General features: G+C 32.3%; 4 protein-coding genes across 6 annotated transcripts; 2 read left to right on the top strand and 2 right to left on the bottom strand.

Annotated features, from left to right (window-relative positions):
• Positions 1-714: 714 nt before the first annotated feature.
• LOC123213758 (protein DETOXIFICATION 12-like) lies at positions 715-5,541 on the top strand. The gene is given in 8 exon segments (XM_044633290.1): positions 715-1,211; positions 2,432-2,976; positions 3,069-3,155; positions 3,406-3,462; positions 3,929-3,966; positions 3,969-4,166; positions 4,963-5,168; positions 5,378-5,541. Coding segments are annotated over 8 exon segments (1,491 nt in total). The 5' UTR covers positions 715-899; the 3' UTR covers positions 5,426-5,541.
• A 915-nt stretch (positions 5,542-6,456) lies between these two features.
• Positions 6,457-7,894, bottom strand: LOC123215148 (60S acidic ribosomal protein P1-like). Its single transcript, XM_044635219.1, has 3 exons — positions 7,773-7,894; positions 7,216-7,434; positions 6,457-6,653 (listed from the first exon to the last, which is right to left on the bottom strand). Exons 1-3 carry the CDS (start codon positions 7,839-7,841, stop codon positions 6,600-6,602), a joined length of 342 nt encoding a protein of 113 aa, XP_044491154.1. The 5' UTR covers positions 7,842-7,894; the 3' UTR covers positions 6,457-6,599.
• Positions 7,895-11,513: 3,619 nt separating this feature from the next.
• On the top strand, positions 11,514-18,258 carry LOC123213871 (protein DETOXIFICATION 14-like). 2 transcript variants are annotated; one of them, XR_006501768.1, is made up of 8 exons: positions 11,514-12,251; positions 12,888-13,432; positions 13,661-13,747; positions 14,231-14,287; positions 15,042-15,280; positions 15,754-15,959; positions 16,770-17,525; positions 17,657-18,258. XR_006501768.1 is itself a non-coding variant. In XM_044633496.1 (7 exons), exons 1-7 carry the CDS (start codon positions 11,979-11,981, stop codon positions 16,845-16,847), a joined length of 1,485 nt encoding a protein of 494 aa, XP_044489431.1. In that variant the 5' UTR covers positions 11,514-11,978; the 3' UTR covers positions 16,848-18,258. The 2 variants fall into 2 exon arrangements, 1 of the variants encoding a protein (XP_044489431.1); XM_044633496.1 differs by having other exon boundaries at positions 16,770-18,258.
• Positions 16,532-21,282, bottom strand: LOC123213872 (sec-independent protein translocase protein TATC, chloroplastic). 2 transcript variants are annotated; one of them, XR_006501769.1, is made up of 5 exons: positions 20,934-21,282; positions 19,785-20,092; positions 18,960-19,250; positions 18,307-18,653; positions 16,532-16,818 (listed from the first exon to the last, which is right to left on the bottom strand). XR_006501769.1 is itself a non-coding variant. In XM_044633497.1 (4 exons), exons 1-4 carry the CDS (start codon positions 21,208-21,210, stop codon positions 18,444-18,446), a joined length of 1,086 nt encoding a protein of 361 aa, XP_044489432.1. In that variant the 5' UTR covers positions 21,211-21,282; the 3' UTR covers positions 18,291-18,443. The 2 variants fall into 2 exon arrangements, 1 of the variants encoding a protein (XP_044489432.1); XM_044633497.1 differs by lacking the exon at positions 16,532-16,818 and having other exon boundaries at positions 18,291-18,653.
• Positions 21,283-21,919: the final 637 nt, after the last annotated feature.

Raw genomic sequence — 21,919 nt, 5'->3', positions numbered from 1 at the left:
GAGTCGTTGATGATGTATATCAGATTATGATGAAAGAGAAGACAGTAACGATCTAAACTTGTGGTAGTTGTAAGATCATGACAACAATGAAGTAGTGACACTGACGACTATAGTTTCCGAAGAATTATAGAGATTTATTTACGAGATTTTAAACCTTTAAATTGTCATATATCCAATGTCAAAGTCAAATTTATAAAGGATTGTATTTTTAATTTTTTTTTAAAACTTATAAATGTTAAAATTATTATTTTACCCAAAAAAAATATTTATGCCAAGGGTGAAAAAGTGGAACAATACTATGCGTAACTATTTTGAGTATATAAATAGGTACATATTTATTTGTCTTATCAAGTGATTGAGTATATTCAATCACATAATGATATAAATCAGATATGTATCTGTTTATATATTTAAAGTAGGTATATATAATTTTATGAGCAATATTATATATATTCATTTTAGATACATAATTTTATACACATTTATATATGTTATCATATGAGTATTTGTTATTTTATTTTTAATACAAAATTATCAAATTATGTTATATAGATATATATATTTGTATATCCAAAATGGGTGCTAATCGTATTATTGGAATTTTACTGAAAAAAGTGTTTTGGACTCAAACTGTAGGTGGGACAATGTAACCTACTCTGTCTATACACAACTGGTTGTTCACGCACCAACAGTTATCGCCATATCAAATGCCTTATTCCGTGGCCTCCACGTTCAAATTTTCGAAAAGTTTTTGCAATAAGAAAAAAAATCAATTTCTTTCTCTATATATACACACACCCATTCGAAGAGAAAGCTGAAATCATACAACTCTTCTTCCTCTTTCTCTTCAGAGGCGGCTGGAAAATTAGCTTGAGGAGTAGGCTGTGGAGGTTTGTGCCATGAGTGACTTAGAGAAGAACAAAAGCATGGAGGAGAGTTTATTATTGCCGCCATTGAAGACTTCAACTGCAACAACAACAACAACAACAACAACAACAACAACAACAACAACAACATCAACAACTTGTGATGTTTTCTTTACAGAAGTTAAAACTGTAGGTTACTTAGCGGCTCCTATGGTGGTGGTGATTCTTTCTCAGTACTTGCTGCAAGTTATTTCTGTCATGATGGTTGGTCATCTCGGCGAACTCGCTCTCTCCAGCACCGCCATCGCCATCTCCCTCTCCAGCGTCACTGGCTTCAGTCTTATTGTATGTCTTCTTCTTACGGATATGTACATCTATGCATACGTTCACACATATAATGTCTTTGATATTTGTTCTTGAGGAAGAAGAAGGGATTGGTTTTGATTTAATATATTAAGCAAATAATTAGGCTGATAATTAATTATAATTAATTTTTTTGGCTTTTTGTTAATTGTGTTTAAGAGATCATTATATTAAGTTAAATACATTTTTATCGGATAGATATTGGATGGTTTTCCAGGCTTATCTTCAAACTATCTTAGGCAAAAATATAGGTCCATCCATTTTTGTAATTGAGCAATTTCTGGAAGTGTCGCATTAGTGGTCCTGGCATCTGCATACCATTTAGGCTTCTTTCTTTCCTTTTGTTTGGTTCAATAATCCCATGTTTTGCATATGCCAAATGAGTAATGCTATACTGATGAATGACGGATTTGATCCGATCTAATTGGATTCAAATCCACAACTTGGCTCGAATTAGTTAATCTTAAATTGAGTTGTCAAACATTTAATCTCAACTTGAAATCGATTCATTTGTCATCCGGTAACATTGTTCATCTCATTAGTGATGAATAATGTTAGTTTGTTTGGTACACTATTAAGACGTTTTCTTTCCTTTTGTCTGGTTCAATAATCCTAGGTTGCTGCAAAGGGCAAATAAGCAATATTATATATGCAAATGATGATTATAAATTGATATAAACAAAAAAAAAATATGTCATCATGAGTATATGGTGACATATCAATTTTGTTTGTACCTGTAAATATATAATTGTTTGTATAGATAATGGAGGGGAAAAGTACTTGTTCTAAGAGATTAGGATTAGATTCAAGTTTAGTTGAGTTCGTATATGGGTTGGCTCGAACTTGACTCAAATCCATTAGGGTCATCTTAAACTTGAGCTTGTTCGAACTTGTTAGAGATATCATTGGAGAATCGCAAGCGGTTAAATAGTGTCATTAACAAAATAAATAGTGTTGTTGACATGATAAACAATTTTGTTCAGAGAGGGATTTGAGTAGAGCTGATAAGCTGAAACTCCAATTCAAATTGAGCAGAGCACCAAGTTAAATTGGCTTGGTTTGGATCCAGCTCTACTATAGATTTCATGCAAAAATTTCGGAAAATAAAATTGTCTGCCATGAAAAAAAATTTGACAGATATTATTGAAAGGCACGAAAACAAATACAGAAGGCATGTGCTAACTTGATTGTAAAATTTACAGATGGGAATGGCGAGTGGACTGGAAACTTTATGTGGACAAGCATTTGGAGCAAAGCAATACGAAAGAATTGGAACTCAAACTTACGCTGCAATACTGTCTCTATTTTTAGTCTGTCTCCCTCTTTCTTTGCTCTGGATTTTCATGGGAAAGCTTCTGGTTTTAATTGGCCAAGACCCCAGGATTTCTCATGAAGCTGGAAAATTCATAGTCTGGCTTGTTCCTGCTCTCTTTGCCTATGCAGCGCTTCAGCCGCTCGTCCGATACTTTCAGACGCAGAGCTTGACATTTCCAATGTTCTTAAGCTCTTTCGCCAGTCTTTGTTTCCACATTCCTCTTTGCTGGGGATTGGTGTTCAAGTCTGGACTCGGAAATCTTGGTGGAGCATTGGCCATCGGTATTTCGTATTGGTTGAATGTGATTTTCCTGGTGATTTACATGAAGTTTTCTTCAGCCTGTGAGAAAACTCGGGCTCCCATTTCCATGGAGGTTTTCAGAGGAATTGGAGAGTTCTTCCGGTTTGCTATTCCTTCTGCAGTTATGATTTGGTATTTTTCTTCTGTTTTTGTTTCTTTTTGAGAAAATTCCAGGTTTCCCGAAGGAGTTGAAGCCTTTTTCTTATATGGGTTTATATTCGCAGCCTGGAATGGTGGTCATTTGAACTCCTTATTTTGATGTCAGGACTTCTACCAAATCCAGAGCTTGAAACTTCTGTCCTCTCTGTCTGGTAAGTTTGTGATTTCATAAGACAAACTCAGGATTTTTCATATAATGAAATTATGTATACACATTTTCAGTACACAATTGGGTTTACAGATGATATACCAATATGTGATTGAGTGTTATTTTATCTTTAATTCAAAATCATACATTATTTGTATACCCAATTATATCTTCAAAAGTATGGACACATAGTTTTATTATTATATTTATTATCCAAACAAATTTAACTGTTGATTTTGAACTTCTTTGAGCAGCCTTAACACAATTTCAACACTCTACTCGATTCCCTACGGACTTGGTGCCGCAGTAAGGTTTGTTCTAAAGTCCAACTCTTATTATGTTTATAGTTGGATTGGATATGGAGCTACTCGAACTTGAATTTGAGTTCAAATTAGACAGTATAAGTTCAGGTCAAGGAATGAACTAAAATGAGTTCAGTTTGAATTGATTTGAATATTCAAATTTGAACTTATTCAAATTAAATTTAAAGTTAAATTATTTTCAAACCAATTTTGAGCCTCAGAGCATTTATATGAAGTTAGCTCCTTTGGATTTGAACTCCTCAACTTAGATAAAAGTCAAAGTTAAATTATTTTTTAATTAAGTTTGAGCCTTCGTTTGTCGGTCTCAAGCATACTCTTTCAGATATGAGCCAATTTTGAGCTACTTGAACTTGGATCGAATGAGAAATTTTTAAGCCAATGAATAGGCTCGTTTTCATAAAACAAGCCAAATCTGAGTTGTTTCGATCATTTGTTAATCAATTTGTTTGTGCAGTACTAGAGTTTCAAATGAATTGGGAGCTGGGAACCCCAAAAGGCTCGAGTAGCCGCATATGCAGTGCTATTTCTAGCAATCACAGAGGCAATTATAGTGAGTGCAAGTCTGTTCGCAAGTCGGCATGTTTTTGGATACGTTTTCAGCAATGAGAAAGAAGTTGTGGATTATGTCACCACCATGGCTCCTCTGGTTTGCCTATCTGTCATCATGGACTCCTTACAAGGAGTCCTTTCAGGTCAGTAATTAATTTCTTTTCCTTCCTTACAAATAGGTTTAAGTTTTGGTGTTTTGACTATGGTTACGAGTGTTCAAAATTATTTAATAATTGAACTAAATTAATATTCAAATTAAAAACTAAACCAAAAAATAAATTATTTGGAAAACTAGTTCAATAATATACCAAAACTGATTTTTTTCATTCTGTTATTGGTTTGTCTATTTTTGAAAATTGGTTAATCGAATTGAATTAGTTTTTAAATAAATGAATGAAAAAGTAATAATGTACCAAATTGATTTTCAGAAACTTGAAAAAAAAATAATTAATTCAAAACCAGTTGGCCAAAAATTCAGTTTAGTTAACTGATATTTTTTATTTGGTTTGAAATTGATTAATCTCTTGATCTGTTTGATTTTGGTTTATAATTATATTTTTAAATATAAATTTTGGTTCAATTCAAAATAATGTCAAACTGTTTTGAACACCCCTAGTTTTGATTTATATTGATCTTCCCCATATGTAGGGGTGGATCCAATCTAATATCGTTGAAACTGAATTAATGATTCAACTCAAACGAGTCAATTTGGAATCTTAGTTCTTGTTTGGTAGCTCTCCACGAGATTGAAGCATTTGTTCATTTTGTGACAATGTTCATCATCCTAGTAGCCCTCCGATAACATTGTGCACTAACTCGAATGAACTCAAAACTCGAGTTGGACATTATGACTTTGATCCGAGATTGAAATAGCCCCAACTCGGCTTTATTTGGATCGAATCCACCCTTATCTGTATCTAATTTCTGGTTTAATTTTAGGTGTTGCAAGAGGATGTGGGTGGCAGCATATAGGGGCATTTGTAAATCTTGGGGCCTTTTATCTGTGTGGAATTCCAATAGCTGCAACATTGGGTTTCTGGTTGAAATTGAGAGGAGTGGGACTATGGATTGGAGTACAAGCTGGTTCTTTTACTCAAACACTTCTGCTTTTTATCATAACAAGTTACACAAATTGGGAAAAACAGGTCACTTCGTTAACCAAATCTTCATATTCCAAAAGAGCAATATTATATACACTCAGTTTTGAATACTCAATGAGATATTCCGATGAAGTGTTATCATGAGATTAAGTGTCACATCATCTAAATTCCTTTTGGATATTTAAAATTAGTGCACATAATTTTATTGATTCGAAAATGTTTTTTTTGAAGGAGTTTTTTTATATGAAATGCAGGCACATAAAGCAAGGGAGAGAGCACTTGAGGGAAGATCTTTAGCATAAAATGGAGATGGAGCAATCTGAGTGAGCACTATGCTTTGAATATATAACTCTAAATAAGCAATATAGTGATGAAAACAAATTGGAGATATAAAAAAATTTTGAACTTCTGAATTTAATTCCCCGCTCTTTTTCTAGGGCTCTATTCGATCCAAACTGTCAAAACTCGAATTTGTTCTTAAATAGAATGAGCCGAATTCAAATTAATTTAAATATTCGAGTTTGAGTTGATTTAGATCGAATTCAGAATTAATTTATTTCCCAATAGAGTTTGAGTCTCAACTCGCCTTTTTTTTATTTGAGTAATATTTGTGGGCATTAAGGTGTGAACATACATAGTCTAAACAAGTAAAATGATGAGGAAAATAAATTGAAAATGAAAAAATTCAATTTGAAAAATTAATTTTCTGCTTTTTTCTAGGGTTGAATTTCATCTGAACGGTTGGTGTTTGAATTCGAGCTCAAATTGAATGAACTGAGTTCGAATTGATTCAAATATTCAAGTTTGAGTTTGCTTAAATCAAATTCAAAATTAATTTATTTTTAATTTGAGTTTAAACCTCAATTTATTGATCTCGAACCGACTTTTTTGGATGTAAATAATCTTTGTGAATATGTCAAGTTTAAACAAGTAATATGGAAGAAAACAAATTGGAAATAGAAAAAAATTCAGAAAATTCAATTTCTAAATTTAATTTTATGCACTTTTCTGATTCAATTTGAGTTATCGAAACTCAAATTCAAGTTTGGATCGAACAAGCCTAGTTTGAGTTGATTCAAAATATTCTAATTTGAGTTGGTTTAAACTAAATTTAAAGTTACATTATTTTTAAATCGAATTTGAGTTTTAATTTGTCAATTTTGAATTAACTTTTTAAATTTAAGTTGATTTTAAACTTAGTCATATTTGGACACAGCCGAAATCGATTCCATCTCAACACTTTTCTTTCATATACAGGAATTAAATTAGTTTTTATATATATTTTCCGTCATTCATTTTCCTCTTATCCAAACAAGAAAACAAAATAGAAAATAAAGAAAAAGAGAACTTATTTTTATTCAGATTCTCAAGAACGAACAAAACAATGGAAAGCCAAATAACTAAATTGATGATGCAAAATTGAACTGCCCTTATTAGGTAATAAAATTAAGCAGGAAACATGCTTAAAAGAGCTTCCTAATCAAATAGGCTAAATCCCATATCTTCATCACTCTCTTCCTGGGGCTCTTCCTGCAAATTTACCAAAAAATCATAAGCCTTTAATAATATAAAAAAGAAAAATCAATGTTAAAAATTACATAGTTAAGAAACCAAAAAAAAAAATAACCACAATTTCGGGAGCTCTTTTGATAATTAATCTCTCTAAATATTTTCACATATGTTTTTTCATAAGGATTTCCTGTCTCAAATCGAGATGTCGATTTGTTTTCCGTACCTAATGAGATGGGGGATTTGTAACCCACTATTTAGACTTTTGGCTCTAAAATCGTATTCGTTATACCCAAGTTTATCTCGTGTAGTGATTGTGGACTCGTACAACCTCAGTTCACCTATCTTATCTTTTGTAGCATGTATGCCTCCCATTTGTGTGACCACTTTGGGATAGAGTCTGGCCATCAAGCTAGTAAACAAACCTATTGTCGAGGTCTCCCACTTCAATAGACATATTAAAAGATATCATGCAATATATTTCGATGTATATATAATATATCGATGTCATGTTAAAAGAAAAGTAGAAATGCAATTTGGAAAAAAAAAAAAAACCCTGAATGGTGTTTGAATAATTCATTACCTTCTTCTTCTCCTGCGCTGGAGGGGCATTGGCTGCAGCACCAGCACCTGCCGCCGGGGCGGAAACAGCAGCGGCAGCACAAGCACCGCCACCAACAGACCCCATATTCACAATAATATCCTCAATGTTTCGCTTCGCGGCTAGTGAGGCAAACAAGCCAGGCCAATATGATTCGATCTCAACGTTGGCTGCTTTCACCAATTGCACAATCTTCTCTGCCTTTGAAAAATATTAAGAAAACACCCCAAAAAAAAAATTTGAAAACAAAATTTTCAACATATTTTTATTCCTATTTTTAATTGTTTCAATGTACAGTTATTAACATATACGTGATCATAACTAAAAATGTAACCCTAATTACGAATTTGTTTGGCTAAAAAAAGTGTGAGAAAAACTCGGAAAAACAAAATTTTTTCCATATTTTACATTATAATTTTTTTTTGTGATCTTAACAGGTGCCAATTCACGGCATTATTAGAAACTCAAGAAATATAGAACCCTAATGGAAGAAAGAATTTCGAAGCATTAAATCAAAGTGAAATGTAGAGTAAGGATACAGTGATGGGGATGCCATCATCATGGAGGATCAAGCAAGCATAACTGCAAGCAAGATCTGAAACCGACATCGTTTTTGGCAATAGTAAAAGAGTAAACAAGCACCAAAACTATAATCAGTATGATATTAATGAGGAAATGCTAGGGTTTGTGTGATGTGAGGTTTTAAAGAGACTTGAATTGGGCCTGGGCCTGGCCCAATTGGGCTTACAGTTTGTGGCCCAATTTATAATTATTCATATATAATAAAAATTATGAATGAGGAGTTTAAATTTTAAAAATACAAAATAAATTATCTAGTTGTTATTGTTTGATTGTTGCTAGACTTTATCTCCATCAAATTGTTTTTATCATGTCTAAACAGACCTTGTTAATCTATCAGACCATTCAGATGTCAAGTAAGACATAATTAAAATGTTAAGTCGAGTATACTAAATACATTTCTACGATAATGTTGAATAATAAATGTTATGGCCTATGCCTCCCTATATACAATATGGGTTTTGAGTTTGTTCGTCCTCAAATTTAAATAACTGATGTTAATGTTAGTATAATAGTTTGATTAAATTGATTCAATGGTTAAATTATAATTTACTCGATTTAACCTCATTAATTCAATCGAATGGTTAAAATAAGTTTTATTTGTAATATAAATTTGATTAACTACTAGTTTTCAGTCGAACTGATTGGCCTAGATTCGGTTTTAAAACATTGACTTATCAAAAAACAAAAATATGATGATAATAAATAATTTTTCATTTTTTTCCACATATTTTTATTTTTTATCCTCACTCATGCCATATAAGAAAAAAAAAACATTTTTTTATTAATGAAAAACCCTTATTTCAATTTTTCTTATCTTTTTATGTCTAATTGAGAGTTAGCTTTTCACTCTAATTAAACTTGAATCGACTATACCAAGCATGAAAAATTCTTAAATCCAGTAATTAATTCTATAACTATTATACTATGTAAGTTAAGAATTTAATCTTGATATAATTTCAACGAGTTTCAAATTCATACCCTATTTGTTGTTTGGGTAACCCAATTTTGTCATTCAAGTTATCCCTTAGTGTTCTTTAAAGATTGTAAGATTCAATCTAAAGTAGGTTGTGCATGGTTAAAATAGGAAAACTGGACTAAATCGTTTGAATTTCGTAGTTTGTTTTAGTTTGACTTAAAAATAGTACAACTTAGGTTAATTTTTTTTAAATAGTTTGGTTTGGAATTCAATTTAGACGATTTTTTTAAACCAAATATAGACAAGGTGAACATTACATAATAGTGACCTCGTATAATAGATGAGGTCACCGTGTGTAGGTGAGGTCGGGCCTTGACCTAGCCTACCTATTCTTTACATCACATTATCTTCAAATCATCCAAAATCAACCACATCACAACCAATATCAAACATAAACTATATATTTGTTTCCAACTGATATTTATAACAAGGAAGTTTCAAACTTTTCATATACCCAAACCCTAAATCTAACACAAAAATGCATGAATCATCAATCCACAATCCAAAACAGAAAGAAATACTCATTTGGCATGCCATTGCAATCCGAGTGTATTTATTTTTGGTTGGAGACAATCGCATCGACGTTAGCTTTTCTGGGTGCAGCCAAGTGCGTTGACATTAGTGGGTGAAGATGAGTGTCTTGGCGTCGGTGCAACAGTTTAAATCGTCGTCGTTGATGCAACAATTGCCGTCAGCATTGGCTATCTCCTCATAAAATTCGATCAAAGGCTGCTCACGTATGAAGGAAAAGAAAATATCGCCTACCCTGTTCTTTCACACGTGAACAGTTCTAGTTGTACGGATTCAAATCTATGGTCAAATGCAATTGTAATTTAGGAAATTTACAGTTTTGCGGTATAGATATTTTAAGAATAAAAATGTTGGTATATCTGTATAAATGGGGAGTTTAATTTGCCCGCAAGAAAAATGGGACTTTCTCCTTTGAAGCGGGGGACCGCTCGCACTATTGGCAGTATAATAATTAGGATTGTGTGCATTGGTTTGGCGTTTTCCCAATCAATATAATCAATATTTTTTAATATTTAATTAGATATTATTATATAATTAAATAATTTTAAATTAAAAATATAATAATATTTAATAATATAATAATATATTATAAAGGTATGTAAGACCTAATTTGAGAAAATTTTTAAACTAAATTAAAAAAATAGTTTTAAAAATTTTAAAATCAAACTAAATAAATACAGTTTGTTTTAGTTTGAATTACGGTTTAAATTTATTAAAATTATTTATTTTTAAATATATATTATTTAATAAAATTAATTGAATAATATTTTTTTAATATAATATAAACATATAAAATTTATATATACAATATAAAAGATAAAAAAAACTAAAATAAATGTAAAAATAACAAAAATAAGTTATTTATTTAATTATTTATAGAAAGTTTCTATTATATATATATATACAGAGAGTTTATGATTTGATTCAATTTAAAAATCGTTTAAACTATATTTCAAACTGAAAATTGTTTTTAAAAAATATATCAACTTAAACAAAATTATTTTATAAATAAAATTAAATCAAACTATAATTTTTAAATAATTTATTCTAATTTTATAAATTAAATTAAATTTTATATATTATTAATATATCGTATAAATATATAATTAAATACCCAATACCGTATACATAACGTTAACAATTCCTCAATTGGCGTTTTCTCAATAATGAAATCTCGTCTTCTTCAGCGCTTGTAGTGCACTTCTGACACAGACATTTATCGTTTTCCTTGGAACAAATTGCAATTAGTGTGCTGCCACATGCACGGCGGAGCGGGCACCCGGCTCTGCCACCTCACATGCAGTTGCAAAAATTATAAATAATACAGAAATTTACTAAACAGGGTTAGATTTGATCCCATCAAATCTAAATAAAATCCAGTCTAAGATTTGTTAAAAATCGACAAATTAAAGATTGAATTTACCTCGATAATTATTTTATTTTAAATTTAATAAAAATTAACTTAAACTTAAATATTTAAATCTATTAAAACTCATCTTTTTTAATAAAAATAAATTTAACTTTTAATTAAAACTCGATTCATTTGATCCATACCTAAATTTGAATTCGAATAGTTTGGATTAAATCAGACCCTATTAACATATTATTATTAAGAACATTAACATAATAAGAATAATAAAACTGTGTAATGAATATCAATTTAAATATTAATAATAATATATTATTATTAAATAGGTAATTTTAATTTTAAAAAAATAATATTTAACTATAAAATTATATATTATTATTAATAATTAAATAAATATTTATTATAAATGCACGTTTAACGTCACTATAAAAACAAAGCTCGACAATGATGCCTTGAGATTGTATCAACTTATAAAGAAGGAATATTACATCATATCATGTATCAAATCAATTATTAATCATTTGTCATATTAGATATTGTTCAAAACATTTGTCCGAAGAGAAGAAGAGACGTATTCGACTTTGATATATCCCTAATCTCAATATTTTTATGTTTGGCAAACAAATAAAAAAATAAAGGATTATTAAAAAGTGAAATTATTATTTTATTTATGTCATTGTATTTTTTAAAAATATCATATAATATTAAATTAATAACAATTAAAAATAAAATATTTAAATATTTTGATTATATAAGAACTCATTTGTTTCATTTTTCTTTCACTTTTACCTCCTCCTTCTTCTTCCTTTTTCAATTTTAGGCCATCATTGATTTCAGCCACTTCTTTTATGTTCCTTTGATCCTCTTCTTCCTCTCGATCAATTTTTTATTTAGTTCAATCAATGAATCGATCAATCGAAGATTATCATTAACAAAAATTCTCATCACCATAAAAGAGATAGTGGTAGGGGTTGACACTGAAAAGATTATGGTGATAGTGACGATTAAGGTTTCCAAAAGATTTCAAGATTTAAATTTTGAGTTTTAAAATTTTTTTAAGAGTTAAAGAGTTCGTTTAAAACATTAGGGTCTGATATGTAAAAGATTTATTTTTTATTTTTTAAAAAATTAATATATTATAAAATTATAATTTTAACCTTAAACTATTACTAAAGTCGGTACATTGTCTCTTGTCTCTAGCCTGTCATAATGGCCGCTAAATAACATAATGTTTCATAAATTTTCTACCAAAGCTCGTGTAAAGAGAGAAATTTGCACAGAGAAAAAATGGACAAGGGCTTGTTGGATAGAGAGGGAGAAGAAGAAAGAAGAGAAGCAATTTCAAGTCCTGGAAATGGAAGAAATAATATTGGAGTGGGTGAATATGTTGAAGAAGTGAAGAAGCTGAGCTGCATAGCAGGTCCCATGGTGGCTGTGAACTTGTCTCAGTACTTTCTGCAAGTCATCTCGTTGATGATGGTGGGACATCTCGGTGAGCTCTTCCTCTCCAGCACCGCCATAGCCATCTCCTTCTGCGCTGTCACCGGCTTCAGCCTCCTTGTAAGTCTAGTCCCTTTTGATTCATTTTCAGGGAAGAATAGTTGAATGATAGTTTTCAATAAGTAAAAATAGAGAGAGGACTTACATACGTTGAACCCCATCAAAGTTACAATCAACTTTAACTTTAACCTACAATGGCATGTCTACGTATAATTACTATAATTGTGTATTTGATTTCGATAATTTTTTCTTATAAAAAATAAAAAATTACTTTAAAAATATATTATATAAAAAAATTATATATAAATTAAAACTAATTATTATATGTAATAAAAAGTATACTAAAATATTAATTTATTTAAATGTTTCGAAGAATATTGGATGTAATTATATTAAGATTTTCTATTATATTATTTGTTATATTAATTAAATATTTTTGCCTTTAAAAAATAACAAATAAAAATAAAATTTAACAAAATCTAAGTTAATGTTAGTAGTAATAAAAGATAAAAAAATAGATTAGAAATAATAGAGTAAATTAAAGTTTTACTTTTGTAAACCGTTTTGATATTATTTAATTATTTAATTTAATTAAATTATAATTATAATTAATATTATTAGCTTTGATGATGATATTTTATTAACATTAGAGTTGAAAAATGATGGAATTTTTTCATGTGTGGAAACGGGGAACAGTTTGGAATGTCAACTGCAATGGAAACTATATGTGGGCAAGGATTTGGAGCTCAGCAATACAGAAAACTTGGGATCCAAACTCAGACTGCCATGTTTTGCCTGATTCTGGTTTGTTTCCCAGTGACTTTACTGTGGATTAACATGGGGAAACTTCTGGTTTTAATGGGACAGGACCCTCTAATTTCAGCTGAATCTGGTAAATTTACAGTGTGGCTTCTTCCTGCACTTTTTGGCTATGCAGTTCTTCAGCCTCTTGTTAGATACTTTCAAGTGCAAAGCTTGATCTCCCCCTTGTTCATGAGCTCTTGTGCCACCATTTGCTTCCACATTTTTATCTCTTGGGCTCTCATTTTAGAGCTTGAGATGAAGAACATTGGGGCTGCCATCGCGATTGGGATGTCATTTTGGTTTAATGTTTTGTTACTTGGATTGTACATGGTGTACTCTTCAAGCTGTGAGAAAACCAGGGTGCCTGTGTCAGTGGAGATGTTCAGAGGAATAGGAGAGTTCTTTCGCCTTGCCATTCCTTCTGCATTTATGGTCTGGTAAATTCTTGCCTCTTTCCATAGTTACCATTGCAATAAATCATACCCTTCAAATTTTAAGTATCTAATTAAGTATTCAAATAATATATTATTATATGATTAGATAATTTTGAATTAAATATAAAGTATCGATACTCATTGAATGCTCAAAATTAGTTACATATAACATTGCTCTTTGTAGGATAATTTGAAGACAGCAATTTGTAATTTTGATTCTGATGATTGCAGCCTTGAATGGTGGTCTTTTGAGTTTCTCACCTTGCTGTCAGGGCTTTTACCAAATCCAAAGCTTGAAAGTTCAGTCTTATCAGTGTGGTATGTTCTCAATTAGTGTTTCGAGATCAATGAAGCAAATAATTACAAAATAAAGAGAAAGAACACAGGATAATTTATCTTGGTTCACCCAAAATTGATCTATGTTCAACAGAGTCAAATATTATTTTAATATTCTATCTCTATCATTTTATTACTAAGCCAGCCTTTACCGAAATTATTGTTCCTTGAGAAATCTTGAAAACAGCTCTTGATGGGATAAACCCAAACCACTAATTAACAGGTAGCGACTAATCAACACTTAGTGGGTTGCAGGCTTAGGACTCTGCCTCCTGCACCCCGGCCCACTGACTGGACATCGAGACCCCAAAATGTGTCGCTGTAGTGACTGATAGTCGAAGTGGTCAACTCCATGGCCTAATAGTGGTGCAATCCATTGAGTTATCACGAGCCATCAGCTGTTTAAGAGTCTGAGCTTTTATTTTATGTGTATTGACGCTGATTTCATTTTTCTTTTATGGACAGTTTAGAAACAATCACAACACTTTTTACAATACCTGACGGGATCGGTATCGCAGCAAGGTTTGCTTAAACTCACCCTAATATGGATTATACATTACTGAATTACATATATTTGAGATTATAGGAATATTTGATGTGTCAAGCTTTCTGAATCCATAGAGTTCTTGAAATTTGTCTGAATATGGTGATTGGTACAACGTCTTTCAATGGATAAATTATTGCATTTTTGTCTAATTTTGGTTTTAGAGCCAAGATTGGATGATATATTATAGGGGTGTAATCAAGTCAAGTTAAATAATACTTGGACTCGAGTTAAACTCTATGACATTAAGGCAAAACTCGAGCTCTCTAAACTAGTTAAGTTCTTGGTTCAAGCTCGAGCTCAAAATGGTGAATAACTCGTGTTTGGCTAAAAAAATTATGTTTACACCCTATAAATTATATATTTATCTATTACTCCATATTCAAACTCATGTAGTAAGATTTTAGAGTTGCAAATAAAAAATTTAAAACATCTAAGATTTTATTGATATTTCACTTGAATCAAGCCGTGAGCTCGTAAGTTAACTGATAGTAAGTTTGAGTTTAGCTCATGATTTGGACAACTACTTAGTTATTTGACCATATGAAATGTCTAACGTACTCTAAAGCTCATATGATGTCGTCCACATCTAGATCATAAAACCCTTAAAGTGTATTAGATAGTCCTAATTGATCACATCAAACCCATATGTAAATTTTCAATCAGACAATTCATTTACATGGTTTTACAAAACTAAATAATTCTGAAGATGAGCTCATTGTTCCTGTGCAGCACCAGAGTTTCAAATGCATTAGGAGCTGGAAATCCAGAAGCAGCTCGCATTGCTGTGCGCACTGCAGTATTTCTTACAGTCTTAGAGACAGTCTTAGTAAGCTCAGTTCTGTATGCAAGCAAGCATATTGTTGGTTACCTTTTCAGCAATGACAAGGAAGTTGTGGAATATGTCACAACTATGTCTCCTCTGATATGTCTGTGTGTAATGTTAAACGGCTTCCAAGCAGTTCTTTCTGGTCAGTTCTTTCCCTTGATTTGTCTTTTGCTAGGGTTGGATTCAAATCGAACTAATTTAAACTAAAAAAACGTGTTTGATGTCGGGTCTGAAAGTTAAATATTTTTTAGTTTGAGTTTGAACTTGAGTTTTAGAGATGTCTGACTCACCAAACACACGAGTCTAAGAATTTTTTATATAAATTGATTAAAACAATATTGTTTTTACTAATACGAATCAAAACGACGTCATTTTAGTCATTTTTTGCTCGGCTACAGAATTGAGCTGAGTTCAAAGGTTAACTCAAACTCAAACTAAATTTAAGCTCGACTTCTCTCAAGTGAGCCAAACTCGAATAACCTTTTAGCAAGCTTAAGCTTGAGTTTGGGTCTACTCAAATAATCCAGCCCTACCTTCTACTGTCATGACATATATGTTCTTGAATTATATCCGAATTTTTTGGAGATTTGATGCTACGATCATTCCGATATGTAGGCATTGCCCGGGGCTGTGGGTGGCAGGACTTGGGGGCCTATGTCAACCTTATTGCATACTATCTTTGTGGGATCCCAGTTGCTGCAATTTTAGGCTTCTGGTTACAACTGAGAGGGCAAGGACTCTGGATTGGCATTCAAGTTGGAGCTTTTGTGCAGAGTGTTTTACTTGCTATCTTAACAAGCTGTCAAAATTGGAAAAAACAGGTCAGCCTCTCTCATCTTCAATTCACTGTTTTGAAAACCGGATTGGTCTGTTGGATCGGTCCAACCGAATCATGGGGGCAAAGCTATCCTGAGCTTGCCCCAAAACCTACTTTGCCAATTGGATTGGGCGAACCGCGGTCAAATTGTTGGAACCATCCAGTTTCATAGTTTGACCGTTAGGTTACTCGAATCCAACCCATCAGGTGATGTCAGCATGATGTCACACGCACACATAATTGAAGCATTTGGGGGTGCTTACATAGACAAATTGTTTTGCAGGATATATTTAGGGTTATCAATATATGAAGGTGTCGATCTATCATCTTTTATTGTTGAAGGGATCTAAATTTTTTCTTTATTGAAAATTAAACTCTCAATTTTTTTGGAATCGAACTTTCAGTATTTCTTATTCAAAGTATTCAACAAATACAATTAAAATTATTTGCTTTGTTTTATGTCGAAAACATGGTGATTAATTTGATATTTTTAATAAATAAGTGAAAGTTTTGTCTCATCAATAGAAAAAAAGCAAAAACTTGGCCCATTTTATAAGAAAAATAGAAAGTTTAATCTTTCAATAGATAAACAAATTTTATTCTATTGAAGAAAAACGGTGTTTCGATACTAACAAGTGTTGTTATCACATTAGTCGAACCACTGATTAAACGATCTAAAATCAATTGACCAGAATCAACGTTAATGACTGGCTTGAGTTTAAAAACATTGGTTCAATTCCTATCTAATCCTTTGATATTATTCTGACTTTAGAATATTAACTTTTTATGGTATTCTTGGTGCTTGATCATGCAGGCCATTAAAGCAAGAGAGAGGATATTTGAGGGAAGATCTTCTTCTTCAGCTGACAATGAACAATTTTATGTGAATTAGCAGACCATATAAGATATAAAATACCAATATAACCTCTAAAATTTTATATTTTTTAAAGTTTTGAACATATAAAATATCAGTGTAACTTCTAAAATTTTACATTGCCTTCTTAAATTTTATTATTTCTTATTGACCATTTATATTTTACTTTTATTCTACTTAACCTCCTATGTTTTATTTCTAGATCCACGACCTCTTATGTTTTATTTTTGGATCCACGACCACTCATATTGCAGGTGACTATGGAGAGGGAAAGGGTTTTTCATGGAAGATTTTCACCAGAAAATGGTTTAAACTTGACTGATTAAAGAAATTTGACAGACTGAATTGTTGTGCTATGCTTGATAGAGACAGATTACTCAAAACAAATAGCCTAGTATCTCTTTTGGCAACATAACTTCTCTAACCTGCAGAATTTTGTAACATTCACAAACTTAATTTACCAAGCATACGGTTATACACAGTTAGTTTCATCCACTCCAGAAAGATTGTTGAGTCTCAAGTTTGGCTAGATTTGATCCGGGTCAAGTCTGTACACGGCCCAACTCAAGAACAGCTCAAAATTGACAAACTAGGAATGAGAAGATCAACATCAAGAGGAGCTAAAAATTACGAGATCGGAGTTGGGGGGAAGTTGTTGGAAAGAAGATCAGCAGCAAAGAGATAAATCAAACATTGGTCTGTAGCTAAGACTTTTGTGACCTCTCACCTGGTTTTTATACTCGTGGAAAATTTTCACTTTGATCCTAAAACAATTCTATGAATGCTTTAGTAAGTGGCAGGTTCTAATGATGCTTCTACTAATGCAGACACCAGAGATCAAGACAATGAAATTTCCAGTTTGGGCGAATTAGGAAATGACTTATCACCCAAAGAGATGAAAGTAGTTGAACTGGCAATTGGTATTGTGTCTGAGACACTTGTTGTCGTCAAGGAACTAATCCGCATGATCACTGGTTTGCTGAAGCTGGAGAATCCAGACATTAATGGTAAGCTTGTGGATTCCTTGGAAAAATTATTGAAATAATGTCAAGGATTTGGAGTACAGATTGATGAACTTGGAGCTTGTCTTTACCCCCACAAGAGGTTTCAGCTATGAAGACTGTTGGAGAAAATATCTAGCTTTACTGACAAACTTCAGACAGAAGTAGAAAGTTTTAAGAGTTCTTTCTAAGTTTTTGTTCAGGTATGCAATGGTTCAAGGAATTCATTGAAACAAATGGACTCCAAACTAGATTGCTCAAGTACACCTGATTTAGAAGTTAAAATGCAGAATGTGTCTGAGCAAATTAGAGAGAGTGGGAGAGAAACAAGCCAATGGTTTCTATTGTAATTACCAGTTCTGACTCTTCTGAGTTTCGCTATATAGAACAGCTTCATTTTCTATAATATTAGATGCAAAAATTCAATCATGTTCAATAATGCTACAAATTAAATGCAAGATTGATGAGGATGATACCTTCCTTTCCTTCCATGTACTGTTGCATTTATATTACACCCTTCTGGTAATATGGTGGCATCTTGCATCTCAAATGTGCAAGCCACCAAATGTGCCTGCTTTCGCTAACAATACATGAATTCATACAGTCAATTTTCTCAACGTCCTGTAAGCTTAACCATCCATGCACCACCCAAATAAAGACCCAGAAGGGGTGTTGCAAGAAGCATCTGAGTAAGAGGATCTGTTGATGGTGTAAGGACAGCCGCTGCAACAACTGCACCAACAACAACATATCGCCAGATGGACAGCATTTGGTCCCCTGTAACTAACCCAACTTGTCCCAATAGAAGTTGTATGACTGGAACCTGTAGAATTACATCATCGGTTAAAATGGGTTCCTGTTGGCAGTCTGAGGTTGGAAAGAAGTTTGGATCTACTGGCGAAAGTAAATTATGGATAAATGCATCATCAAATTCCGTAGTGACCTAATTTTTATACAATCATCAAGAGTTGATTATTACTATTTTCTTCCTTTTTCCTATGGACCAGGATTTGTTGGTCATTAATTAAAATTATCACTCTAGAAGGATATATCAAGTATGATTGCTAATTAGTTGGCGTAAATGTTTCCTTTTTGAACAAAAGAATACACCTGTGAGGAGACACATTACCTGGAAAGACAATCCTGTGCTGAACATGAGCACAAGTACAAACTCGAAGTATTGATCAATTGACCACAAAGATTCCACAACCCCTTCAGCATAATTTACAAAGAAGTTTAAGGCTGCTGGAGTCAGAACCCAGTAAGAGAAGGCAATACCAGTATAGAAAAGTACTGAGGAACCTAAAACAATTGGCCCCAAGAACCTTCTCTCTGCACTCGTTAGACCTGGAAGAACAAAGGCTATTATCTCATAAAGAATAACAGGGCTTCCCAAAAGAAGGCCACAATATCCAGATACCTGCAACAAAAAACAAGGAAGATATGTTATTTTATGGGCAAATGGCATCAAATAATTTAAGCTCTAGATGCACCCTATGATATAATTCAAGTATTACAAACAAAAAATTATTAGACCCTTATGTCAATGCCCTTTTTATTGACCAATGCAACTGAATATGCCATGCAAGCTGTGGTTTACTACAATGATTCAAATTCCCAAAAGTACCATCTTAACCAAAAATTGATATCATTTCCTTGCAATGCGCTGTTTGTATTACGTTCCACAAAAACAACTTCACACAGTATAGTCGAACAAAAAGGGAAAATATATTGAGAAGGCATAAAGACAGAAAAATGGCTCTTTATTTTGATCAATAATCAAAGATAAAAGAAACTACAGCAATTATAGAAACATATCATTGTCCCACCCAAACCAAAGACATTGATTTTAAAATGTCACATAAAGAGATATGGAAAAAAAGTGGATGCAGGTTCAGTCTTTCATACATAATATAAATTATTTGGAGTGAGGAGATATTTTAGTCACACTAACCTTCAAAGTTGTGAAAAAAAACTCGCCAGGAGCTAGTTGCAAAAATCGTACACCCTGTGATTTAACAGGAGCTTCAAGAAATACTATCAGTTCTTTCGAAAATGCAAAGCATCCCAATATTGCAGCTCCAACTGCCAAAACTGACACAAATATTCTCTGACGCAGCTCTTCTAGGTGATCAAATATACTCATTTCTTTATCATCAGGAAGGAGCTCTTTATCTGGATAAAGAAAATTGTAAAGCGAACTTTCCCTGCCATCCTTGTTCAGATTTGCTACAGTTTCATCTCTTGCAATATCAGACACATCTAAGATGTCAATCATTAAAGTAATGTCAGAAGCTCATCTAAATCCCATAGTGATCTACTTCCACAACTCAGGATAATGAAAACTATATAAGAAAATTCACTTATATGTCGGAGTAGCCGAACTAGAAGTTCCAACTTGTTTCTATTCACACGGGGTACAAACAAAGCACTTATAATTGAGAGAAAATCTCTTGTTCCATTACATTTGCAGATTATTTTGTCAAGACCCTCCTCTGCTAAACTTTATTGTTATAATTTTACAATAAATCTTCATGCACCAACAATAGTTACATAATCATGTAAAATTTTTAAATAGAGATAAAATAATACTCATTCACATCAGCATTTCTACCTTTATCCATTATTAATGGATGTAGTATTACTCTTAATATTAAGACCGCCCACTCAAGCATATGGAAGCAAAACAATTGCATGTAAGGAATTAGTTTACAAAATAATATGATTTTTAAACATTTTTGTTGAATGCTTATAAGTAAAATTATAGCAAGTACATGGGGATAAATTTTCCAAAATTAAGAACATTGTTTTCAATGTGCAACGAAACAAGGACTCGAACTCAGAGCTAAGCTATACTAATAGCGTACCTGGAAGCACTTTTGACAGCATTTCGAACACTCAAATTAAAAAGCTTTAACCTTTACTTTGTAGCATATCTTAGAAGTTTAACATATCTATAAGTTTTGAAGAAACACTTGATAGATGCTTATTTAAAATCATTTTTAGATCAACGAAGCTTTACAAATTAAAAAAATAAAAAACCAAAAGTGTTTTCATATGCATTTGTAATAACACTTCTACTCAAAAGCCCTTTAAATCATACCAGGTCTGTCTTCAAGAGCTGAGCCAACTCCTCCGGTGCCGCTATTACTCGTACCTATCTCCGGCTGTTTCTCTCTCACATCATCACCGTCAAACGCCGCGAAACAATCGAATCTACTGAAATTCTTCCTGCGCCGCCACGCACCGAATCTCAGCCTCGAACTACAACAGTTGACTTTCACAGAACTCCGCACGGTTCTGATTGGCTCGTACCGTCCGGAAACGCAGCCGTAGCTCAGCCGCAAGTGTGCCATGAGTGCCGTGCTCGTGCTTCCCATTTTTTTGTTTCAGATTTTTTTTTTTCAATTTATTTATTTATATTTATTTGCATATATTTTTCAAAACTGACAAGTCTGAAACGGTACATCGGGGAACGGTTGGCTCTTATCGCATTTCATGATTTGGATTGCGATATTTCCATCCTGGCGTATTTTAGTAGGACATTGTGTGAAAATGCTATTGTATGTCGGTGGCGCATGCGGTATGTACGTGACGTCTGGTGCCTTTGTACCTCCCTCTTGTGTTGGAAAACTGACTTTGACACCCCCAATAGTAGAGCTGAATCCGAGCTGTTTGAGCTCGAATCGAATTAACCAAGTTTAAATTAAGAATTTTACTCTTTTCATAAAAGAGTTAAACTTAAGCTGATTCAAATATTTAAATTTGAACTTCACTTGAATCGAGCTTAAAGTTAAATTTATTTGAATGAGTTTGAGTTTTAATTTATCAATCTCTAACTAATTTTTAGTTTAAACCTTTTGAAGTCGTATCAATCTTAAGTTAGGTTTTCTTTAGCTTTGGCCTAAATCAAATTAATATTGTGTAAAACGTCTATTAATTTTCCACCCTCTCAAATTGGAAAATTAACTTTGCCACCCTTGACTAATAGGTTTTGATTCAATTTAAGTTACTTAATATTGAATTTCAGTTTAGATTGAATGAGCTTAATTTAAGCTAAAGATTGTTTGAAATCAACTTAAATCAAAT

The sequence above is a fragment of the Mangifera indica genome, chromosome 4 (assembly GCF_011075055.1).
Source record: "Mangifera indica cultivar Alphonso chromosome 4, CATAS_Mindica_2.1, whole genome shotgun sequence".
Classification (NCBI taxonomy): Eukaryota; Viridiplantae; Streptophyta; class Magnoliopsida; order Sapindales; family Anacardiaceae; genus Mangifera; species Mangifera indica.
Note: the sequence above shows the minus strand (reverse complement) of the source record. Positions and strands in the feature narration are given on the sequence as shown.

Bases quoted from the DNA above. Each gene is read 5' to 3' on its own strand.
- LOC123215148 (XM_044635219.1), bottom strand. From the start codon at position 7,841: ATGTCGGTTTCAGATCTTGCTTGCAGTTATGCTTGCTTGATCCTCCAT. The intron at 7,435-7,772 runs GTATCCTTACTC...TATTTTTCAAAG, and splicing joins ATGATGGCATCCCCATCACT to GCAGAGAAGATTGTGCAATT. The intron at 6,654-7,215 runs GTAATGAATTAT...GTAAATTTGCAG, and splicing joins CAGCGCAGGAGAAGAAGAAG to GAAGAGCCCCAGGAAGAGAG.
- LOC123213871 (XM_044633496.1), top strand. From the start codon at position 11,979: ATGGACAAGGGCTTGTTGGATAGAGAGGGAGAAGAAGAAAGAAGAGAA. The intron at 12,252-12,887 runs GTAAGTCTAGTC...AACGGGGAACAG, and splicing joins TCACCGGCTTCAGCCTCCTT to TTTGGAATGTCAACTGCAAT. The intron at 13,748-14,230 runs GTATGTTCTCAA...TTTTATGGACAG, and splicing joins AGTTCAGTCTTATCAGTGTG to TTTAGAAACAATCACAACAC.
- LOC123213872 (XM_044633497.1), bottom strand. From the start codon at position 21,210: ATGGGAAGCACGAGCACGGCACTCATGGCACACTTGCGGCTGAGCTAC. The intron at 20,093-20,933 runs GTATGATTTAAA...TTGACATCTTAG, and splicing joins AGCTCTTGAAGACAGACCTG to ATGTGTCTGATATTGCAAGA. The intron at 19,251-19,784 runs GTTAGTGTGACT...TTTTTGTTGCAG, and splicing joins TTTTTTTCACAACTTTGAAG to GTATCTGGATATTGTGGCCT.